Raw genomic sequence first — 24,306 nt, forward strand, 5'->3', positions numbered from 1 at the left:
TCCTGGGCACCAGTCAGAGTGATATCACCCACTCTTCCTGCTTTCACAAGCACTGCAATTCTCAGCCTTGTACTGAGCAGTCACTGCAGGCTCAGCCCTCCTTGGAAGAAAAACATAAAGTGTTTCTGGCATTTGCTGATCCATAGAAGAGCTTTGAAGTGCAACTTCATCACAGCCGAAAACCTCAAGCTAGACACTCATCTGTACCCAAGGGCTTCAGGGAGTTTGGAGGGATTAAGCTCATGGGCAGGGATGGCTTTGCAGTACAGGGCTTTTGTAACAAAATACTGACAGCTGCGTCCACCCCGTATGGTTTGTAACAGAGATGCAAAAAATCTGCCCTTCTAGTTTCCTTATGCTGAAAGCAGTCCACATACACTCACTTTTCATCATTGGTTCATCTTCCTTAATACTTTAAAATCGATTTACAGCCGCACCCATCACCTCACCCTTTAATGACCTTCTAGCTGCATTACGACCTCAGCTTCATCTGCTTCAGCAAACCACAAGGCTGAACTTTTCTGTATTCATTTATTTATTTTTCTTTGAGGAACTCCCCTGTGAATTCCCCTTTACAGTTATAGCTGGGCACAGGGGGGAATTTAAGGCCTCAGCTCACAGAGGGGTGTGCTGGCAAATTACGCTTTGGAAAAACAGTGACTTCAGGTGATGGGATTGGCTCAGCTGCTATTAATCTGTGTATCAGCTTTTCCAAAGATGCTTATGCTGGAAGATTAGTGAATAAAGCATCCATGTAATGCTGAAGCTACAGAACACAGCTTTACAGAAACCATCTGCTCCCAAGATTGGATGGATTGGTGATGGGATTAGAGCACTGCATACACACAGGTTTCATAAAGAAAGACACAACCTTCACTGTCCCTTTCCAACTCCCCACAGACCTTTGAGGGTGGGGGAAGGTGTAGTGGGTTGAAACACAGCCCCTCCATGGTGCAGGAATCCCCAGGTTCCTGTGTGGCCATTAACACGCTCACAGTGACAGGGGTCAGACAGGAAGGGGAGTACCAGGGGGCAACACAAGCTTTGTTTTAATATTAATAGCTATTTAAGAGAACTGAAAATTAATGGAGCTTAAAACTATTTCCTGTACTGTCCATTTTATGGCAGTGACAAAAAACAGCTGATTTCTTGACATACCACTTCCTTGTTCACTCATGCCACCAGGGATACTCATTTGCCATTTTTTTCATTCTCTGCCACATATGACAATGCTGCATTATAGCACCATCATTATATTTAATTATTAACTAGAAGTTTCAAATTAAAACAGTAAACCAGAATTCCTTCAGGTTTGGTTGTCTACAGGTAGGAGGGCATCAGGAGGCCAGGGACTGGCGTGCAGAGCTGGATGAAACTTTCAGTATGAAACCTGGAGCAGCACAGCTTCACCAAAGCCCAGCTTCCAGCTGCAGGTGTCCCACTCACACTCACTTATTCTGCCCTTGTTTGCTTTATACCTATCAAGAACTGAGATCTGGAGAGACCTCCTTGCTTCCTTGTAGGACACAGCCAGGGAGGAGATGGTTTTATTGCTCTGTCACCAAGGGAATGTTTTTGAGTCCCATATTCATGAGAAGAGAGAAACCTCGAGGTTGGCAGTGCTGTAACACAGGTTGTTTGGAGCATCCACAGAGTGTCCCAGCAGGACCTGGGTAGGATCAATGAGAAGTCAATCCAACAATGACTGTGTGGGCTCAGTTTATGAACACATGCCCATTTTATGGCTCTTTGCTGGCACCCCTCACCAGTATCACCAGTCAGATCATGGCAAGCAAAGCAGCCACTCCCAGATGCAGCTGGGAGTGTCACCTCCACTTGGTGGCAGGACCAGAACAGTCCAGACTAGGAGGTACTGTGTCTATCCCCAGGGCACAGGGACACTTCAGAGCTCCACCTGAGCTCAGCAGAGAAGTTCAGAGGCAACAGCTCACCTAAGAGGTGAGCTCTAAGTCAGCTCAAGCTCTCTCAGAGCTCAACCTTGAAAGCTTATTGAGCTTTCCAGATAATAGTCTGGAAATCATGGGGCAGAAACAGCACTCCACAATCCTGGTACCTCCAGAGTGTTCAAAGAACCTGCACAGCTGGAGACAAGCTGGACACAGAGAGCTCAGACCTGCTGCCAGGATACACAACTTACCCACACAATTACCCCAGGCCATTCAAAGGCAAGAATGCCAAATCATTATCATGTTGTCCCAGTCACTCACTGATCTTCCTACACAAACAGTGCCTAAAACCAGAAGTGGGAAAAAAACTAAAAAGAGACTGCAAGTCATATTCATGCAAATTAGAACTTTTACTCATTAAAAATAAGAAAAGAGTTTCTCTAAACTGTTGGTCACAATTAGCCTTGTCAGGCTCAAATTATCTGCCACGACAGTTCTACTTCAACAAGATTGAGTTGCTTCTCATCAAAACTGCTTTGAGCATCTCAGTCCTAACAAATAAACAAGTTTTCTTTGTAATTTCCTTTAAATTCTTCAGCTTGAGTCCCAGTTCCCATAGCCCATACAAATAACCTTGAACCGACAGCTGGCACAAGACAGCACCTTCTAAATTCTCTAGAAAACTCCGTTCCCCCAGCAACAAACTGCTTTGCACTCTGTCCCAGGCACAGGAGGTCCAGCCTTAACTGTTTGCTCAGCCTTCTTCCTAAATTCAAGTGCAAATGCCCCCTCACACATATTTTCTTAAGAAATGTGGGCCTTTAATATATCTTTGGTAAACCAAGAGCGAATCAAATAAGAGAATGTCTGTGAAGATGCCTGAGGAAACTACAGGCAACTGAGAGGGGAAACAGATTCTTAGTTCATGAAAGTGATTTACAGCTTCCTTGAAGGCAGGATACTTCATTGATTTATCTCAGTTAAAGATCAGGTTCCGTTTTTAGAAGTATTTTAAGTGGTAATGCAGTTATTCAACATTTCTGAATGGGTGTGGAACACTCAGCCAAGCAGGAGAAAGCCAAGTAAGTTCCCCCTCCATATACTTGTTAAGATTAGTGTTTATGTAACACTTCAGGCATGATAAATTACAGTTATTTTGTAATATATAAAGCACATACTGAGCATGTAACTCAATTTTCCTATTTTTATGCTGCTGGATGTATCCAAAACTGGCTTTAATGAAATACAGCCACTTTCACACATATTTTATTTTATTCTGGGAAAGGAAATGAGTGCTACAAATGCTGGTACCACTTTCACCATCCAGGGCCCTGCATTTCATTTTAGTGTTTCACTATCAGAGAAGGACTCAGCTTTTCCACATTTTGACAGGTTGGGTTTATAGACCTGAAATGGCCCAGGGTATTTCAGCATCACTGGAGTGGTACAAGGTAAGCACCCATGGAGGGCTCTGTGTGAATTACTGAGGCTTGGAACAGGTGATAACACACAGCAGAGCCGTTCTGGAGCAGGATTAGCAAAAGCTTGGCTGATTTAATCACCTTGTTACAAGGACCCTCCTGAGGTTCTCCTGCACGGAGGTTTTATTCCTTGAAACTGTAAACTACGCATCCCCATGCTAAAATTTGAACTTTTTCTGACGTGTAGAATGGCCATCAGTACCTGCTGAAGATGAGTTTGTCACAGGTTTGAATTGGCGTTGGCTCATGGAAGCACCTCACCATTGCTTTTGTAAAGGATACCAGGGCCAGAGAGGAAGAACACTGCAAGATACTGCATGAATGGAAATAAAGACATTCCAAGTTGGTTTTGTTCCAATAAGGACAGCTTTCCATGCTCACTGACCTCCAAAACCAGCAGCACACCCAGAGCTGGCACAGAGACAGCAAGCCAGGCTCCCTGGGCTTTGGGAAGTGTCTGTTCTGCTCAAAGAGATCTCCCTCCTGCCAGAAGTTACTCCAAACCAAACCGCTTTCAGTTCACTCTCTCCACTCCTGCCCTTCTCTGGCTTTCAGAGGGTTATTTAGAATAAAGTGCACTAGACATACACTTTTTCAAACCATCTCCAAGGTCAGATTTTCCTTGTTCATCTTCCATTCTGCTTTGCAAACATCCCTGTATCTTCCCAAAACATACCTTGAACAGAGGAATTTTTTTTTTCAAATGCTCATTGCTGAAATCTGCAGATCAGTTTTCTTCATTGTACACTGTACACTGAAGTTAATGGTAGAGTGCTAAGCTTCAAGCCTGACCCGCCTGTCAAAAGATGCAATTAAGATTAAATTCTCCCTGTATCACACATGAAGTTGCAAGCTGAGTTTAGGCCAGCAAGCACATACAAACTCACGCAAAACTTGGAGACACAAATATCCTCGGGTGTCACCTCAGCAGAGGTGACATCCTGGAGGATAAGTAGCAGCAGGAGCCACTTACCTACAGAGGGAAGTATTTCACAGAACTTGGATGGAAGATGAGGGGTTCCAAAGCTGGCCCCCACGAGGGCTCCTTCCTTTCTCAGCGGAGATGCTGTGAGGGTGCTGTGTTTGCAAACCCTCTGGCACAATCCCCTGAAAGAAACCCTCCATACCCACCTCCAGAACTGCAGACAAGTTGTGCATGGCATGAGCTGTGTGTTACCACTTCTAAGAGACATCAGATCTCCCTCCATTGTGTTACCAGGATGACCAGTCATGGTTCTGTGTGTTGAAGCCATTTTCCATACCTTTCACAAGACAAGGCTGCTGAACAGCTCACTCAGTTTAGGTCAAAAAGAGCAGCAGCTATTTGCAGACAGAGACATTTACAACTTTACCTTCATCTGCACTTTGAAGACAAGCTAGAAGCAAGAACATCCTCTTCCTTGAAAGTTCTATCTTCAAAAGGGAGTACTGATCTGTAGCTCCTTCTCGAAACCTGGAGTGAGGCATAAAGCCAGCTGGGTCCCAGCTTGCTCCCAGCATTCTCCAAGGAGCTCGTGAGCTCCAGGTGATGCCTTGCTGAGTACAGTGACTGCAGGCAGCTCCCTTCCCAGGACGCCAGATATAACATATCCACACCCCCACAAGCTCTTTCTCACTTTCATCTCTTCTATAAATGAACAGGGATATGAACTAAGATGTATATGGCCATGCACACAAATCATCTGCTCCAGAACGAAGCCTGATGCTTCCACACTGTGCTTTGTATCATCACCTGAAGCAAGTGATGCAGTTTCCCTGCCAGGCTGGTACAATTCACAAGTGAAGACAAGCACCCACAGTGCTGGGCAAGTGTCAGACTTCACAGTATAGAGCAGAGAATGAGCCATCTTACTGTTCCCACACCTTCAGTTGGGTGCATGCACAAAAACAAAGGAATGTGTGGCTGGGGCAGCTTGTGTTTCTCTCCAGGAAGTGCCAGCATGTATTTTTTTAACCATCACTGTAGATACACTGGTCGTCAGATCTAGTTCCCACTCACCCACTCCATTCTTCTCAGGGAGGTGAGGACAGGCGTGTTGACTCAGGTGGGAACAGCTTGAATTTCTGGGACTTTTCTCCCCTTGTCTTTAGTGAAAGCAAACCATAAAAACCCACAGGCCCCTTTGTTAGCCCAGACAATGAAAAATCTCCTTTAAAGACAATGAAGTCCAGTGTTCCTCTGTCAGTAACATACTTTCATTGCTTTAAATCACCAAATTATTTCCTCATCCAACCATGAGCCCCTGGCAGCAGCACTTGCCTCCTCTGGTCTCTGCTCACCAGAAAACCTCTCCCCGCCTGTGTCCCTGGCTCTCTAAAAAGGCAAAGTGGAAAAAACAGTTTCCAGCTGGAAATGTTTTCCACCCTTCTCATATAATTATGGAGAATTTTTCCTAGTTCTTAGCCCTTCAGCAGGTAACTGGAAAGGGCAGTGTTGCCCTCTTCCTGTTTTCTACATGGACAGAGAGCTGTTCACTCTGGAAGTGGTTGGGCTGCAGGAGGGATGAGGTGTTTGTTACAGTCTAGCTGTTACTGCCCACTAACTTACATCTGGCTCTTCTAAATACCGGACTTGCCATCACTTGCAATTTATATTAGATTGGGATCTAGGCAGCCAAAAAGAGGGGGGAAAAAAGATGGTTAAAACTGGCCTATTTTAAGCTCTGTCATAAGTCCTTAAAAGTCTGTTTAGACTGTAAGTGAATCACACACTGGATGTAGCTAAAACTGTTACCATCACATTTAAAATTCCATGCTCAGTGCAAGACTATTGCCATAAATAATGGAGGGATCTGAGAGACCCTGGGGAGCCTGTCTGACATTTTGTCTTCTTGCAGGAGCCTCGTAGAGGAGCAGGTGGTCACCCAGGTGACCAGCAGGCAGATTGTTCTGGCTTCCCAGGGCTGTGCTTGCTTCCCAGAAGCCACGTGTCATCCACCAGTTCCACAGCCCAAGCCGAAGAGGGTGGCTGGGCTGATCTCCCCAGGGTGGATGCTTGGGGAAAATAACATGGTGGGAAATGTCAAATGAGACAACGTAGGAAGAGTCTAAAGTCTCAACTAAACACATACTAAGAAGGCAAATTGCTGTGGCAGACACTCCTTTGATCCAAAGGCCAGAGTTACAACTGTTAGAAACTAAGAGTGGTGATGGGAAGAGGTTGCTGCAGATCTCCCAAAAAAACCCTTATGGCTTTTCCCCCATAAGCTCTCTCCTCTCACAGGGAAAAGGAATGCTTAACAAGACACAACTGCCTTCACAGCATTCCTGCCCTAGTGCTCCTGAGTAGTAGTGCCAGGACCTGAACTTTTTTCCCTACATATATGCCATACAATTTGTTAAGCACTGACAGACCCAATGCATCCCAAGAGATGAGTGTGCAGAGAGCCAGGCTCTGAGCTGAAGGAACAGCTCTGCAGTGGCCCTCTCACCATCCGTGGGCTCATTGGAATGAGTAGGGGAGCAGCTCCCTACCAGCTCTGCCTGCACTGGTGCAAGGCTGGTGCAAATCCCCAGGGTCATGGAGCAAAGACATTTACACCGGTTTCACCAAGGCAAAAACGGGCCAATGACTTCACAGGATTTATTCAAAACAGGAGAAGAAAAAGCTTTCTTTACAGACCTGATGAAACACACCAGTACAGGAGACAGGGAAGGTGTTCTCACCAACATACAAGAGATTGCACAGTTACTACTTCCATCATGCTGCCACAGGAGTCCCCTGGAGCAGGAAAAAGCTGCCCTTCTCAGTTCTGCCTGTGTTTCAGCATGAGAAGCAGAGCGCACTCTCCCTCCCCACACCTCATGAAGCATGGAAGCAATAAATCTGCTCCCCACCTACTCAGAAAAGCACACAGCAGCCAAGAGTTTCCCTCTAGTAGCTTGCAGAAGACGGGAACTCATCTAGAAGCAGCTCTGTGGTATTTGTTACTGGGGACAGGAAGTAATTTGCCAACACTTGCAAAGGTAGAGCAGCAGACAGCTGGAATGAGGTACTGACTTCCAGTGAGTTCTCCCATTTGTGCCTTGGAGCATCTTCCCCAAAACATTTCTGAAACAAGGATTCTTCTGTACCAAGCCCAACACTGTACTGGAGAAGTAAATGTTCACTAAAATTTATTTTAAATTATTTTAAAAAAAGTAAGATTTAAAAGTCTTCCAAGAATCACTGAATTGTGAATTGCCTCCCTCTTCCTTGGCCAAAAATGTCACCTGAGTGGTTTTAGAAGTCTTACAATTCGGAAGGAAGTTGTCAAGGTAAATTTACAAACTATTTATAAAATGAAATATTTAGGACTAGGAATTTAGCTTATCAGTACACAGCTTGACAGCATTTCCATAGATCAGTCCTGCTCTGAAGAGCTCCTAGGACTATGGGAACAAATTTTAAATTATTTCTCTTGTTTCCCAATGGACCAGGCTTTTGGCTGTCATAACCCCTTTTAAGCAAACCAAACTGTATTCACCATTTGATCCCAACTTGTGCAATCTCTGCTCAGAAAGCCTCTCCTGCACCTCTCACACACCATCATGGGCTGAGATGCAGACAGAGGTATCCACCCACTGCATGAGCCTGGCTCCACTGGGAGTGAATTTATTGCAGTGACTCATGCAGATACGGCGTGGATGTACCACAGTGAGTTAACACCACCTCACAGAGCTGGTCAACAAAGTCCTAAGAGCAAGCGCTGCTACATGGAAGAGCTGTCAAAACACACCAGTGCTTAGACCTAACAAATCTGACAACCCTGATTTAAAAAGTGCTTTGACAGTCAAGGAAAACTAAACACCAATCCGTCAGCAACGCACTTTACGGAAGCCGGGCAGAGTGGCTTTCCCGTGAGTATAGATGTCCTCGTCTGTGCCCTGGTTCATGTGCTTCACCAGGTTCTTCTCGAAGAGCAAAGGGTGGTAAGCTCCCATGGTGCAGGCATGGTCGTGAAACTTCTGGTAATAGTGGCAAATGTCCGTCTGCCGCTTGGAAGGGAGGAATTCGTACACATCCACCTCATCACAGAGCGTCATCATGATCACAATGCCTGGGGAGGGACGGAAGGCAGACAGCCCACATCAGCCCAGAGAACCAATTAAATACTCCAGCAAGACAGGCAGGCAGCAAGGAGCATCCAGCTCCAAGGGAAAGGGTTTCCTTTTGGGACATTCAGAGTAGAGGGGGAGCAAACAAGTCTGGCCAGATCAGGGATGTCCTCTGAAGCTCTCTCCCTTGCGAAGCGTGTGATCGGTGTGATCACAGTGGATTGTTTACAGTGACAGACCTGCCAAAAGGCCAATTTTTAAGAGTGCTACCATTCTCAATGACCTTCATGGAAACTTGGGTGTCTGCCAAGCATGCACTACATTTAGCCGCTGGAATAAGCAGGGATGAGACTTTTGCCTTCTCCCCACCTGCCTCCAGTGAATGCAGGGAATATGAATGGGACTGGTGCTGGGAGATGCTCAGGGAGACCTCAGCAGCCTTTCTCCTCAGGATCCCCGCAGCAGAGCGGTGCTGCCCTCCTGTGTCTTCTGACAGGCACAGGAACTACTCAAGGACATCACACTGGCCACAGCCTGAAGGCTTTTTGGCCAGATCAGATGTAAGCCATAGTTACAGGCTACTTTTCTTCTAAGTGCAAGAATAAACCAGGGAATCACAACCAGTGTACAACATCACAGAAATTCACGCAGTATCTGAGATATCGAGGACCCTGCACAATCAGAGGAACATGGATTGCAAGACATTAAAAGAACCCATATGTGAAACCACTCACTTACCTAAGGCACATTTTAAACACATTTTCAACCACTTTTTCAAATGATAACTTTCAATCACACTTAGACCTTTCAGAGAAGCCAGAGTTGGAAACTAGAACTCGTCTATGCCCCTGAATTTGGTGAGGCGATTTGCTTTACAAAGCAGGTAACCTGGCCCCAAGTTAAACCACAGAGAAATTGCTGTCTGATGTGGCCCAGTGCCTGCTAACAATTTTGTTGCTGAAGTCATCAATTATGCTGTTACACAGTTATTCTGCACATATCCCAGCAATCATTTAATAGCTGCTGGACCTGGCAAAAATATGAAGTGACTCTGTTTATATGGAAACAGAAAGGTGCCTCTGCCCCAGCAGTGATGGGAGCAGACAGGAGCAGAAAAAGGGTGGAAGCACAGCAGTTGGACATTCCATGGCAAACAAGACAAGTCTTGTGTGATTTCAAATACACGTGAGCTTTCCCAGAGGTTCACTCCTTTTTATTCATCTGGTTATGAGATCTGCTTTCCACTAAGTAGGAAAACCTTTGCAACAGCAGAATGCAAAATGAGCTCCTTCGCTGAGAGGCAGAATTTAGCATGCTGACAAGCAAGAAGTTAGCATCCTGCATAAGGGGGAACATCAATGAACTTTTCAGGGCAACTGTTTAGTCTGACCATCCCCAGCCCCTCAGTAAGTTATTTATATATATACATATATATAAAATATGGAAAGGATGAACAGGCTAGCACTCAGAATTCATCTGCAGTAACCAGAGTTATTTGCCTGACAAGATCTGAGCCTGCAGGAACCATATCCTTCCCCTCACACCCCATGGGAACTGCTCTGGCACCAGAAGCTAGAAATCCTAGAGATCATCCCAATGTTGCAATCTGCCCTCCTGTTTCCATGTGGAACTGGGCTATGTTTGTAACTGCTGTTTCAGAGGAGTGCTGCAAACCACTTACTGTAGTGCAACTGAGCTGCTACTTTAAAGACAGGAAGCTTAAATTTTGGCATAAGACAAACACTGTAAAAACAACTCTGATAAGCACCATAGATTTGTAGTTGTCTTTGAAAAAAGGCATCCTGGAGAGTTCCTGCCTGCAAACTGAACCAGAAGTTTAGAGGGCGATTATCTTACCAAGCATTCCTGATGACGGTGGATTAGGCTGAATATGCTCCAGGGAATTCTCCTGCAGAATATCCCAGAGTTGCCACTGCATTTTTGGATTCAGGATATAGAAGGGCTGCTCTGGATGTGTTCTACGATACGCCTTATAGCTTTCAAAAAAGTTGTAGTCTGGTTTTCTGTACCACTGCAAAACAGAAACAAGAAGTCAGACTATTTCTGGCCCATTTTCCTGTAACCAACAGGAAATAAGGATGAGTGAACCTGCTGATCCTGGGTAAAAGGTCCTGCTACACCTGCACACCCTGAGCTGCAACCCTTGGGTCACTGTGGTGAATTGACTCAGTGAACAGAGCAGGGAAAACGCAAATCTCAGGGAAGGACCATTAAATGAGATCAGCATCTTGTATAATTTCATTCTGTACCTCCCAATAGCAGATGATATTGAGAACTCTGCCTTAAATGTTACAGACCCCAATCCTTCTCAGTGTTGCAGTACAAAGCATCCTATTCTGCAGGCAAGTGTTCTCAGCACAGCCTCCTAAACCAGGCTGAGCTAATTTGTGTCCTAAATATTCTCCTTTCAGTAAAAACACTTAGGAATGGTTTACGGGGTTTTTCTAAATCATTTTGAGATTTTTTTTTTCCCTAGGCTACAAATATCCCATCCTGGTTTTACTGACTCTTAAATGTGCTGTCCATACCCCCTTATGCCACCTGGAGCCGTGAGACTAGACACAGGAATAAACATCAGTGACAAAATAGGAAATGCAGTCCAGAGAAAGGAAGGCAAAGACCTTTCAGTTACAGATAGAGCTCTAAATAAGAGTAAAGAATGGACTATTCACTTCTACCTGCTTTGACCACGAGTCTCCAAAGCTCATCACTTATCAAATAATGCTCTTTTGTACTCAAAATCAAAAGTGAGTCCTAGAGGGATTGCAACACCCACTCCTGACAGCCTTGCTGACACAGAGAGGAGACATTTGCTAAGATCTTCAGAGGGTTTTCTAATCCATTGATAATGCATCAAGTATATCTCATGTCTCACTGGTGCTCGAAATATCCAAGCATCAACCAGCAGCAAATCTTAGAGTAACTGTCAGAAAGAACAGATCATCCTCTAACTGCTGCAGCCAGCAGTGTCCTCCTCCCTGTGGCATCAGTCCATGGGAAAGTAGAGGTGGTGACCTGTTACACTTGGCCTGATGCCCTTCACAGGCATCAGGAACAGGCAAGTGTTTTCATAGGAGCACTCATGCATGGGGTGTTCTCAGAAGTACACACAATACATCCACAATAACAAAGAGGTAAAAAACAATGGCCTTCAAAGGAGTGATTGCCCATGTCAGCAGGAAGTGGGTTAACAGAGGCACTTCAAAGCATATGAATTTGATTTTATTTACAGAAAACTCAGCCTTACCTCATGAATTTCTGCATGATAAGGTGCTGGATCCCAGACAATTAAAATTCCAGTGTTATATAGCGCTTCCCTCAGGAACTGCTTCTCTTCAACAGTGACAAGCTTGAATAACAACAACAAACACAATGATATACAGTACGTTGTCAGAATGAGTGGGCAGCCAAGCAGTAAAAGACACCTGAAAACAGTCACAGCCACGCCACTGTTGGTTACTGAGCATTCCCCATTGTGTGCAGCAAAAAAAAAAAAAAAAGGCCTGCAGGTGGGTGGTTTCTCCTGAGCAGCAGGAACTCCAGCAGGCAGGGCTCAGCTGTGAGACCACCAGTGGAGGAGATGAGAGACCATGGCACTCCTGTCCAACCTAGCCTCACACCAAGCCCTCTATGCTTCTCCAGAGCAGGGGGGTCCAACTTAGGCAAAGGAGGTTTGAATCTTCTGAGAGCAGCAATGAGAAGGCAATCTTCAAACAGAGAAGTTCTCTCTATACTCTGGACACAACAACTGTTTGGTACACCTGAGGGTAACCCAGGTCTGCAGCAGAGAGCAAACAATCAGAATTAAACAACTCATCTCCTGTCCTTCCCACCCAAAGACATCATCTGTACAGGCCCAGCTTGTAAACACTGTAATCATAAATCATAATCATAGAAATCAGCTTCCATTTGTCCTGATTTTCTCCACAGATCTAATTATGAGCCAGCCAATTAGTCCTTGAGCATCCTGGCTGCCCCAGCAGCCTGCCTGGCTGTCCCCATAACCAGAGCAAAAGGACACTCCAGCTAGCCCAGATGTGATTTATTTCAAAAGCAAAAAGGGTTTCCTCGCATCTGTTCATAACTCTGCAGGATTAGAGCTTGGCCTTGACCACGTGTGCTGCCCGGCTTCCTTTCCTTACAGCAGCTAAAATATCTAGGCCACTTGTGAGCTGGAGTGTGCACCACTGCAGGTGTGAACATCTGCCTGCAACCTGTGGACACCAGAGGCAAGGAGGGGCACAGAGGTTTGGTACCAGCCATCCCCTCAGCTGGGTACGAGCGGGATGGAGCACTGCAACGGGACAGTGATAGGGCAAGGAACACAGACACTTTATTTTCATTTCATTGTTTCTATTTAAAGGCTAGAAATTTTTCAGGAACTTCCCTGATGCAGCACCCAAGAAAGAAGGATTTGAGAGACTGAGCATCAGAGAAAGCAAGAGTCAGCCAAGCAAAGCCATGTGAGTTGGCAGAGGCACAGAGAGAGCTGCAACAGGCACAAAAGCAAACGGATAAGAAACCAGGTGGGGAGCACCTCCACAGCCACAAGCTGTTTGATGTGTCCTTCCCCACGCCCCATGGCTGGGTCTTGGCACTACTTGTTAACTCTTGGTCACTTAACCCGTTTGCTGGAGGAATCTGGTTCCCCAGATACTTTAGTGCCTATTTGTTGTGTTTAATAGTGATAGTGACTGATTCTTTGTAAGTAGTTAAATTCATTTAAATTGCTACATTATTTACTTGTCTTGCCCAGATTTTTGATCCTAATTAGTTAACTGATCTATTGATTTCCTAGTTAATTTGTTCTTCAGCCAGTTCACAGTTTAAGCAGTATCTTGCTAATACAGCCCCTACTGTCTTGGTACATTTATTGACGATATCACAATGATTTCTTTCTTTCCGGCTTCCACAGTCAATGTCCTGTAATCTAAACACGATCCCCTTTCCCATCACAATCTTCCCTCATTCCACCGATGTGTTCTATCCTTTCTCTTCCTCCCTGCAGACTCTTAGTGCCAGTAACAGCACAGGCAGCCAAAGAAAAGAGTGCTCTCTATGACAGCGAGAAGTCAGCCCAGGAGAACTGTAAACAAGAACTGGGGGGAACGAGGAACTCTGGTCCTTGGTCAGCTCTGCAGGAAGGAGCTGTGTCCTCCACAGTGACATTGGCACTCCCCTCGCACACACTTCAGCCCTTGTTTTTGCAAGATGTGCTGCTTTCCCAGGGCAAATCGATGCCTTGTGTAAGACTGTAGGAAAACATGCCATGAAAGGCAGTGCTGCTGATGAACCAGTCAAGGTCTAAGAAAAAAAGCAAGGCAATGTTGAATAAATTCTTTATTTAAAACAACTACCGAACTTGTGGACCTACAAGCATATCCTCAGATCTGGGGATCGCAACTGTCTCCCCCTCCTGCCAGTATCAAATCTATTAACCTTTCCCTATCTGCACAGATGCAAAAGATACCCCACTCTACTGTTATAACCATCCACCCTCAGATATGTAATGCAAATTACAGAAAAATACCCTAAAATAATTACTAAGCAAGTTAGGGCCCCTGGCCATGTGTGCCAAAGGGATGCTACTCAATACAGGCTAGTTGTGACAGATTAGATTCAGGAAATCCCATTTCCTTCATTTTGGGAATGGATTGATCAATAGTAAGAACCAAAATAAAAGCAGCCAAGCCACAATCTCATCCCTTTTCCCAGAAAGGCCAAGAAATAACATAAGAAAAGCCAATCCCAGAACAAGAACAAACTACAGCTTCTCCAGCCAGTATGTGATGCCTGTAGGAGCTCTGGGCAAGGCCCAGTAAGCTGAAAACAGAATGTGATCAGGCAACCCCACTCACAAGAAGGTTTAAATGATGTCACCAAGACTAGAACAGCACTGAACACCACTAAAAGTGCAAACACATCAGAAAATCAGGCTTTCAATCCAGTGATCCCTGAAGATAACAGGGACTGCAATTAGAGATGCTCAGTTCATAAAGCCCAGATGAGAGACTCCTGCACTACTCATATCTTTTGCCCTGGTCAGCAGCCAGATCAACGCTGCATTTTGAGTTAACTTTTGCCTCTAAAAACTGCAACAATATTGTTCTCCCTGTAACTGAATTTTTCTAAGCTGGTGCCTCCACTCAGAGGGAATGTCACCCATGACTGCAGGTTGATCCACATGGAGAACAGAAATACTATAATGCCATGGCTGTAACTACACTTGGTCCAAAGTAAGAGACTGCACATGAGGAGTCATATTAAGCTCTACAACCACACGGATCCCCTCCTCCCTGTGCTGATAATTCTGATATCCCACAGGTCATGTACATGTTTTCTCTTCTTATCACTGTTAGCTTGGCAATGACCACAACCTCTAGGGAAAGTTTGCTTAAGTGATAACACCTATCTGACATTCGTATAAAAATACACACAGAAAGGAAAGATAAAAAGAAAAAGAGATGTCAAACAGGGCAGAAGGAGGATGTCAGCAGCCAGATATGTCTTTTAAAACCAGACTGGTTCAGGAAGGACAAACTGTCCCACATCTAATTGGGGGTGTTAACACAAGGGCATCAAGATGCAGCAAGCAGCAGCACAGAGCACGGCAGGAAGTGGAGAAGGCAAGACCCAAGAACAGAAAGAGGTGGCAAAAGCATTCACAAGAGAAGCAAGAACAAAAAAGACGCACAAAATGAACTAGGCAAACACACCAGCTGCATGTCTTGCCTTTGGAACAGATGGCCAAGCTCCTGCTGCTGTTTTGAGAAACTTCAAACCTCATTACACAGCAGCACCCATGGACTCCTCACACAGGGGCAGATGAGAAAACTTCCAGCCCAAAAATCTTACCTTTGGGGTAAGGAAAAAAAAACCTGCCTTTTTGGTTCTGGATTACAAAAGCTATGTTTAAGCCCCTCATCTCTCCCTCTCCCAGCCCCTCAGTCTTCATGTGCCTACAATCTCCTCCTCCTCTTGCAGGGTGAGGAGGTGCTGCAGTGCCACAGCAGGTCTTTTACCATTGAGTACTGGCCTGTTCGGTATTTTACTGCCTCACTCCATTACCTCACCAACACACACTACTGTGACTTTGTTTTCCCTCTGAAAGTTTCTCCCCCCAAAATGGGCAAACATGAGGGGTAACAGCTGTATGGAAGAAGGGTGCAAACACACTGAGATGTACCTACAGCAGCGAGGGTCTCCCTCTGCTCCTGAACGGGCCAATACACTGCTAGACATGCTCCTAACCCCGGAGAGTCTGCTTCACAGCCTACTGACAGCCAAAGGCAACCAGCAGAGGGACAGCCTCACACCTAGAAAGAGCTCTCACAGAGTCAGGGAAAATGTAACTCCATAAGCAATGCCTTGCATTAAAAGCATTTTCTGCCATGCTTTGCAGTGAGATCCTGGACCCTCCGACTCACCCACCAGAGCCCATCCCTCTCCTGGCTGTGCACAGGCTACAGCTTTAAAGGTGTGTCCTCTGCCAAATGTCTTCAGCCATTTAGCAGCACTGGTTAATGTGTTATCTACAGAATCTGTGGCATTGCTAGGCAGTAAAGAAACTGTTATTTTATTAAAAGCCAAATAAACTTCCTTCATTCTTCATACCCACCTCTGGAGCAAGCACAACTCCTCTCTTGGCAAACCTCTCTCTGCTGAGCTGCATTAGGTGAGCTGTGCTGCTGCTCCCGCCCCTTGCTCTGAAGGCAGAGCAGCAGCATGCAGCTGGCCTTCCTGTGCTAACACAGGCTTCGAGCCAAGACAAAACCCAAATTACCTTGTGCCTGCTGTAAATTGCAAGCAGGATAATACATGTTCCCTAGCACGAGCTAGGGTCACTCCAGTCACCTCAGATTTACCAATCATCGCCCATTCCAAAGGGAAACATTCCCATCTTACAGCTGTCTGCTAGGGCCAGGAGAAATCAGAGGGATGGCCCTGTTCCCCCAACTTCTTTTTAAAGACCTCTCAGCAGCAGATGAGCCCAGAAGTCCCCTGGATGCTGCTAGTTCAGCCTGCTGCTGGGCTCCCAGACAATGCAGCTCTGCCATGCTTGGCCCATTGGGCACATGTTCAGACCCACCTGGGAATTCATAAGACGGATTGTTGTCTTCTGCCCCACGTCATCTTGAAAGCCCTTGATGGGAGCCCCATTGAACCGCAAGATGGCATCGTGGCTGTCTGAAAGCCAAACACAGTGAAAACCTGTGAGCTAGCAACTGGTTTTTGAGTGACAGAGACACGTAACATGTTATGCACCTGTACTTCTAATACAATCTGGCCAGTCCCTGGCTTTCCATGTAACAACTGGAAGTAGTGAGCCAGATTCTTTAGAAGTAGTTGTGGCTCAAACTTCATGATCAATATACTTTAAAAAACCCCACTTTTTAAAACTACAACCCACTGGCAGGCTGAGAGCACAATCCCAGCATTTGCTCTGCATGGAGGAGTACAGCATCTCCCTCCCTCTGCTTCCTTCCACTTTACCAGGAGACAGACAATTAATTTACCACGTGGCTGGCTGCATACTAAGGAAATGGAAAGTAATGGCAAGCCAGCATCCTCTCTTGCAGACTGGAGGTTGACTGGCCCGAGAAATCTGTATAATAACCACAGTGGAAAGTGAAGCTGACCTTAGCCTGCCAACACACCTCCCACATTACAGAATTAAATCCACTGCTGTGCATTTAAACAGGCACAGCTTGCTACATGCCTTGGGGTTCACTGCATTTTCCTCTGCTGGCATCATCTCTTAAGATAGCACAGCATTCCTTCAGCACCCTCCTCTGCCTTGGCACAGCTCCTGTAACACCACGGAGCCAGGCTGCTGCTGTGGCATGGAGGGTGTTCATGCCCATCACCCTGACTTCTCCATGCCTCGTGGCTGGACTGGGATAGGAAATTTTTCACATTAGAGAAGCAGGACCAACTCCCCTGCCTTCACACTGAGGCCACATGACCACAACTCACAGCACCTGCAGTCAGGGTCCCTGGGGAATTGCCAAGTTCCCAGCCAGGGCAGAAGGGCTCACCTGGTCCAGAACCAGGTCTTTTTGAGATCATTTCCTTGAAAATAGGGGTGTTTTCATAAGCAATGCTGGAGGATAGGCAATTAATGTCAGCAAAGATTAGTTTCTCAGCTTCTTTATTCTCAAGAAGTGGAGTTCCAAAGCAACACCCAAAACTGTGAAAGGTGATGTTTCAGGAAAAAAACATATCCATGTTGAGAAGTGCCTCTGTAGTTACCACGACAGACTCCACGTCCTACCTTGCATCAATGCAATACAAGTTGTAATTTCCCCCTATAACTTCAGCCAGACACTAAGCATTATTATGCCCTGAGTTCACATTTTAAAAGGGTGTTTGGTGACAGCTCAGGCAGAGTAGCTGGCTGTCTCCAGGTGGTTGTGCTGCACTTGGTATCTCTCATATCAGATTTTTCAGTGGCATCTTATAACCTCCAGTAACACCAAGAGTCCAGTAAGACACAAGCTGGTTGTTTACAAGCTTCTCCCTATTCTGCTCTGCCAGCCTTCCTTACAGTGACTAATTGCTCATTTGATATCTTAATGTGCTTACACAGAACACATATTTCCTGGAATAATAGCTCAGCAATCCATTGTGCTCATCTACGCAAATGCTTAATTTTAAGCCTGTAAGATTTAGTACCTTTTTGACAACTTCCTCCAACAAAATCATGACTTTTCCTACAGGGAAATAAATCCAGCCAAAACTGTGAAAAAAACCTTACATAAATACTCTGAATGCTCCTGAATCCTTAACATTCACCCTGCCCAGCTCAAGGCTGCAAGTGCCCCAAACTCTGCAGAAGCCCTTGCAGAGACGACTGAGCACAAAGGTGACCCAGGCGTGAGGAACACAAGGTAGGGACACCAGCAGGGGTTAATGGATTTTCCTGGAGCACTACTCCGTGACCTCCCCAGCATCCATTCCTTGTGATCCGGAACAAACCAGTGCTTCAGCTCTGAGACAGGCTCAGGGACAGGCTGTAGGAACAATGAAATGGCTTTGCATGTCTGAGACGTCCGCTCAGCTGTGCCACAGCCAGAGCACTTGGCTGCTCTGCCACTGAATCCAGCACTGTATTGACTGTGCCTCAACACTCCATAAACATCACACTCACATCCTCAGAGGGTCTCCCCACAGAGGAGCAAGCAGTTCTATCAGTATCCTGGAGCCTAACAGAGACACCTTTGGACACAAGCCAGCTGTGCTGGGGAGGGTGTTCAACAGAAAGTCACTTCTGAGCAAACCTTTAGCTCCAAGAGGCACCCAAAAAAGCCAAGACCGGTACTCAAAGGAGAAGTCAGAATTGGCTTCCCACGCCTTGACTCCACATAGCCTCAAACGCGGGCAGAAACAATTACATCAACCAACTCCCACCTGCAACCTGAACCAGGAGGCAATGCTATTTTTCATAGCATTTGAACACACTTCCAGCCATCCAGCCTCACTCTAGCTCCTTTCCACCTGCTCTTTGGAGCACAGACAAGTTTGAGAGAGAACTTCTGAGCAAGTACCAGAACAAAACACTGTCTCTCGCATGAGCATCCAGAGACTATGATTCTTGGGCTTTGCCAAGTTGTCCATGAGAGATGCATTAAAATCTACCCACCTAATTGTTTCAGAAGATGAAGGCTACTTGCAGCTTAGTGCAAGCCAAAGGAATCTGATTCAAAAGAAAACTTACAAATACACCAAAGCCTGCAAACAATTTCCACTTGAGAGAAAACTCCCAGGCTTTAAAACTTCTCCTTCAGTGAAGTTACAGTTCTGCAAAGTGAGAATCTTAACTGAGCTTCAAACAAAAAATAATGAAGCAAGCTTAGGGAACTGCAGGCACAATACCCTAAGGTGAAGGCTGAAGAGCTGGTTTCCCCTTCATGCTGCTTTTGTAAAGACCCAAAATGCTTTGGTATCAAAACATGCTTCTTTATAATCCACAGTACAAGACCAATGATTCAGCATTTATTAAGGCATTAACTTCAGATAAATATGATCAGATAAGACTGCAAAGCATCACCAAACTTTGCCTAAAGAGATAAAACAAAGCCTTGTAAAATCTTCTGGGCCACTCAAATTCAGCCACTGTCTTATGGCTCAGAATACAGTAGTGCCACCTTTGTAAAGCCTTGAGCAGAATTACAGTATCCTTGAGGCTGGAAGTGGCCTCTGAAGACTGTCTGTACCCAGCCCCTCTGCTCAACACACACCGCTCAGGGCTGTGTCCAGTGGTTTTTTTTCCCCTTTGGTGTTTTCTTTTATTTCTTCTCTGACACAATTTTTCTCGATGAAAGTTTTTCTGACCGTTGACTGTTCAATGAGCATTACTCAGCCCGCTCCAAATCCTCTCAAAAAACTAACACTTGTGGAACCAAGACCTCTCCCTGGTATCCAGTATTAGTGCTATCCTCTAGTCATGCCAACATGATCATGAAAATTGAAAGGACTAGCTAGAAGAGAACTACCTATTATTCCCATCTCCTAGGCTGAAATGTTAACTGACTTTAGAAGAAGTTGAAGGACAATATTTCAACTTATTTTAAACACCTTTTGACCACAACAGAGATTTATTGGTAAGAGCATGACAGTAGCTTACTTCTATTCAGCATAAGTTATAAAACAACGATATTTGGCTTTATGCTAACAGAAAGATACCAACCTATCTCTTGTCCCAGACGAGATGATTTCAGAGACCCAGCTGAGGACACGACAGCACAGCGACCCAGGTGGCCCACTGTTTCACTGAGGCTCTTCCCTGGTAGGTATTGCTGCCATTCAGAGGTACCAAAAGGACCATCTGACCCCTGTATCATGGTCACATTGACCCTGTCCCGCAGCTGGCACAGCAGCTTCTCCGGGCTGAGCTTAGCAGCGTTCCTCTTCCCACTGTAAGTCACATTGTACTTGTTCATGGCCAGGTAGTTTTTTCTGACCTTCTGCAGCCTGGGTATGAGATTTTTGGATGAACTGTCCTTATCCCATACCTTCGCAGAGGCTGCTGCTTTCTTTGACTTTTCCACTGTTTCAGAGATGCTGTCTTTTGGTTTGTTTTGGGTACCAAGCCATGTTTTGGATACCTGACCCAACTCACTGGCTGCGTCATGGAAGAGGCCTTGTGATTTAACAGTGTTCCATTTTTCTGAACTCCTGTGACCCTGCAAATCATCGTTCTCAATCTTGAAAGGATTGTAGTAGCTTCTTCTTGTCTCTCTCCACAGGCAAACTGTCAGTGCTACCAGTATCACCACAAGAACACACATTAATTTTTTCAACACATTGATGTGAACCATAGTGTACGGTGCATTCAAATGGGCCATGGGAAGCCGGTCCTGCAAAAAGGAACACAGCTCAGTCAGGGTTGCATATATATAAAGTCATAAATATCAGTGTGCAGGCAATGGGAGGGGAGAAGGACAACATAGTAATTCTAAAATTTCAAGCTGTTTAAAGATCTCATTTCAAAGTCCACCACCTCAAACACCAAAAAGAAAGACCTGAGCTGGCTATCAGCCATCACATGCATCGTAATGGTGATCTGAGGCCACTGCCACTCAAACCTTTTTTCTATTCCCTTACACAAGTGACAGCCAACGTTAACACCACCAGTATTATACTAGCAATGGGGTAAGTCTCCACTTTGCCTTCCTTCATCTTCCATCCCTGCCAATCAATATCCAAATCCCACCAAATGAATTTCCAGAAATGAGTTTTTTACTCGACCATAAGCTTTAACACTAATAAACACATAATAAAGCATATAACTGGGAAAAAAAAAAAAAGTCTGTGAGTTCATAAGCGCCAGGAGCTTCACCAGCCTGGTACTGACACATTTGGTAACTTCACAGGGAACTGCTGCAAGCCTCTGGTGGGCTGAGTGCACTTCCCAACATCAAACCTTACTGAACAGCTGATGGGAGCCAGTGAAGCCCCAGTAAGGTTTGAGGCATGTTTGGGCTCATAAACGCGCTTTGATAAACATTACTCCAGCAAAGTTACTTCTGGAGGAAGCAGAACCAGACTTTGTTGTACAGCACTGCCTTTCCTCTTCTGTGTTGCCTCACTCTAGCAGACACCTCCAGCTCCTGCCATAAAAGGAGGAATCCACAGGAGGACTGCCCAAAAGGTAGCTCAACCCAGGCAGCACAAGGGGTGGGTGTACAAAACATGCTGAGGCATAAACACCTCATGAGCGGCACACAGGACCACAGAAGGCAGGAGAGCAGGTGCTCATTTCCCTACGTGGCTGCCTCCAGCATGCGTCCAAAAACATGGGAGCAGCACAGAGGCACAAGGTCCTCAGGAGACAAACACATGCAGGTCACCACTGCCATCCCAGAGAGGCAAGGGCGGCACTGAGCAACCTGCTGAAAGCAAACAGTGCCACGCCGTGCTGTTGAGATGTTACTGAGCTACCACCACAGTACCCGTGGAAAAAGCATCAGCTCTCCAACTCAAGTCATTTTTGGCTGTTGGCAGATTTTCTTCCGAGGGCTTAAGCAGAATATCCCAAAACACAACAGTTCTGTGGTGTACTGAAGAGTTCAAGAAGCACCTGCAGAAAAAGAGGAAAAAAAGAAAACCTGTTAAGGAAGAGCCTCAAATTTCTAGGGATGAGCAGGTGTTTCCTCAGATAAGCCCCGTGGTCCCAAAAAAAGCTCTTACCAAGGCCTGGAAGGGCCAGCAGCAAACACATTAACACCACATAAGCCTTTTGTCCACTCAAAATGGACATCCTGCTCTCAGCTAAACCAAGAACCAGTTTACAGATTGCCTGCTCTATGGTCCCAACCAGACCAACAGCCTTCTCCCATGGAAAAGGCTCTGAGCAGTGGATACACCCATAATACAGTGAAGGAAATAACTTGATTAATGCAGTGAACAGGGGAAAAGAAAGATAAAGCTAACTCTTCCCAGGGGAACATTCTACTGCCTATTTTTGAGCAATTCATGCACTCTCGCAGAGAAGACTCCCTGCTTTTCTGGAGCAAGACGTATGAAAAGTTGCTTTATAACATGTATCTTAATCCATAAGTCTTCACAAAATAGATAAATGTATTTTAGACTTTACTACCAAGGAAATGCAGCAAGAGAAAGGGAGATTTCCCAGTATTATAGAAAACAAGAAGTAGCTTGCTTTTGCAGGAACTCTGAGTCAGTACAATGCCACATAAGCTAAATTACAAACACTACCCTTCACAGACTAAATACTAAATTATTAAAGCATCCTAATGCTGACTATTTATATTTTAACTTTATTAAGGAACTCAATTTTTTTTTTTATAGAGCACTCCACAATGAAAAAGCAAACATTGTTCTACCTCCAGTTCTTAAACAACAACAACAAAAAGATCCAAGAAACACAACTAATTCTAGCTTTTGTTGAAGTTATTTCCCCTGCCTTGACACGCTGTATAACTCCTCACTTGTTTGAGTACAAATGTGCTAGAAAGGCATGCTGAAGCCTTTTTGGCCAGTATGTTTCAGATGCAGAGGTCCAGCAGTCTGGGGAAGGGGGGAATCAGGAGGGGATGCAGGACATCCTTGTGCTCTCTTCTGCAAGGAGTTAGCATGAGGTTCTCCACACTGTTTGTGGTTCCTCTCCTGCTGTGGGCTCTGCAAGACACTCTCAGCCCTGCCTCCTGCCATGCCCTCCACAGCTGGGGACCCTGGAGGGCCAGCTCACTCGGGGTCTGCCCGGTGCCATCGAGAACAGAAGGCACATGAAGGCAGGGACTGCAAAAGCCATTTGCTAATAGGGAAAGCACCACTGAGTCACTCTCACGCTGTCAGAGGCTCCGCAGGCAAACTACATGCAGACAGCAACGTTTCCCAATGAGACACACACGGAAATAGAGCTGCCCAGTGTCAGCTTAGTACAAGACCCTGAGATGCCTCCCTCATGCAGCCCCCAGCCTGTATTTGGTGAGGCTTCCAGGAAACTCAACCCAGACCTTCTGTGCAGGCAGGACAGAGCATCAACACTGTAGGAGGTGCCCAGGTGCCTATCACCCTGCAGAGTGGAGCTCTCTGTTCCACACCCTGGAGGGCTCTGCCCTGCTTTGGACTTCACAAACCTCTCCCGACGGGCTTCCAGGTGGAGGTGACAGCAGGCACATCTCGGCAACCATCAGCTTTTCCTTCCTACGTTATGATCATCTAGAAAGGTGGCAGGTTCATCACAGTGAAACAACCTCACAGCTCACTGCAAGTTCCTGCTGGGACACTCCTCCCGTGGCTGCACAGGACAGGATGCCCAAGTCCCAATATCTCCTCTCCTTCCTGGGCCACACAGAGGAACCTGGAAAGCTCACCTTTGTCACTCTGTACAGGATGATCCCCGCCTCTGATGACTGTGTGCTGCTGCAACATGAACTTTGACGTGTTGTTTGCTTTGATTTGCAAGCTGGCAAAGGAGGGTCTGCAAGCAAGTACACAGCAGAGCCACAACATTTCCTTCTGTTCCCCGTGGATTCAGTTTAATTACTACTACTACTTCACATGATATGATTTTATTTTATTGGCACAAGCAGTGCTCTAATGTCAGGTCCCTTTCAAGCATTCTGCCACTAAATGTCTTCTGTGGAGAGGGAAGGTACCTGCTATTCCAGACAAAGCAGGATAGCCCACAAGTGGTGCTCTCTTCCCACACCTTTAGATGCACTTATGTATGGCAGCAGTCAGTACAAAGGTGTTTTTGTGGAGGTGATGGAAGCTTATCACCTACACAAAGCACAGAGTGTCAGCTATGAGTACAAGGAAAGAAAGGACAAAAAAAATTCCCCCAAATCTATAAAAAAACTTAAACAAACTGCTGCCTTTTTGAAACCCAG

At 45.7% G+C, this 24,306-nt stretch overlaps 1 protein-coding gene across 6 annotated transcripts in view; it reads right to left on the minus strand.

Annotated features, from left to right (window-relative positions):
- Nucleotides 1–6,951: 6,951 nt before the first annotated feature.
- ST6GAL1 (ST6 beta-galactoside alpha-2,6-sialyltransferase 1) overlaps nt 6,952–24,306 on the minus strand; it is a 40,913-nt gene continuing 23,558 nt past the window's right edge. For 4 of the 6 annotated variants that reach the window (XM_027686096.1, XM_027686093.1, XM_027686098.1 and 1 more), the window contains 6 exons: nt 21,901–22,028; nt 20,136–20,805; nt 16,536–16,633; nt 11,694–11,795; nt 10,283–10,457; nt 6,952–8,427 (listed from right to left, as the gene is read on the minus strand). In XM_027686096.1, coding sequence (XP_027541897.1) covers nt 8,186–8,427; nt 10,283–10,457; nt 11,694–11,795; nt 16,536–16,633; nt 20,136–20,805; nt 21,901–21,915 — 1,302 coding nt within the window. In that variant the 5' untranslated portion in view covers nt 21,916–22,028 and the 3' untranslated portion in view covers nt 6,952–8,185. The other 2 variants (XM_027686095.1, XM_027686094.1) reach the window with 2 other exon arrangements.

Source organism: Neopelma chrysocephalum, unplaced genomic scaffold, assembly GCF_003984885.1.
Source record: "Neopelma chrysocephalum unplaced genomic scaffold, ASM398488v2 Primary Assembly neopelma1_70, whole genome shotgun sequence".
Lineage (NCBI taxonomy): Eukaryota > Metazoa > Chordata > Aves > Passeriformes > Pipridae > Neopelma > Neopelma chrysocephalum.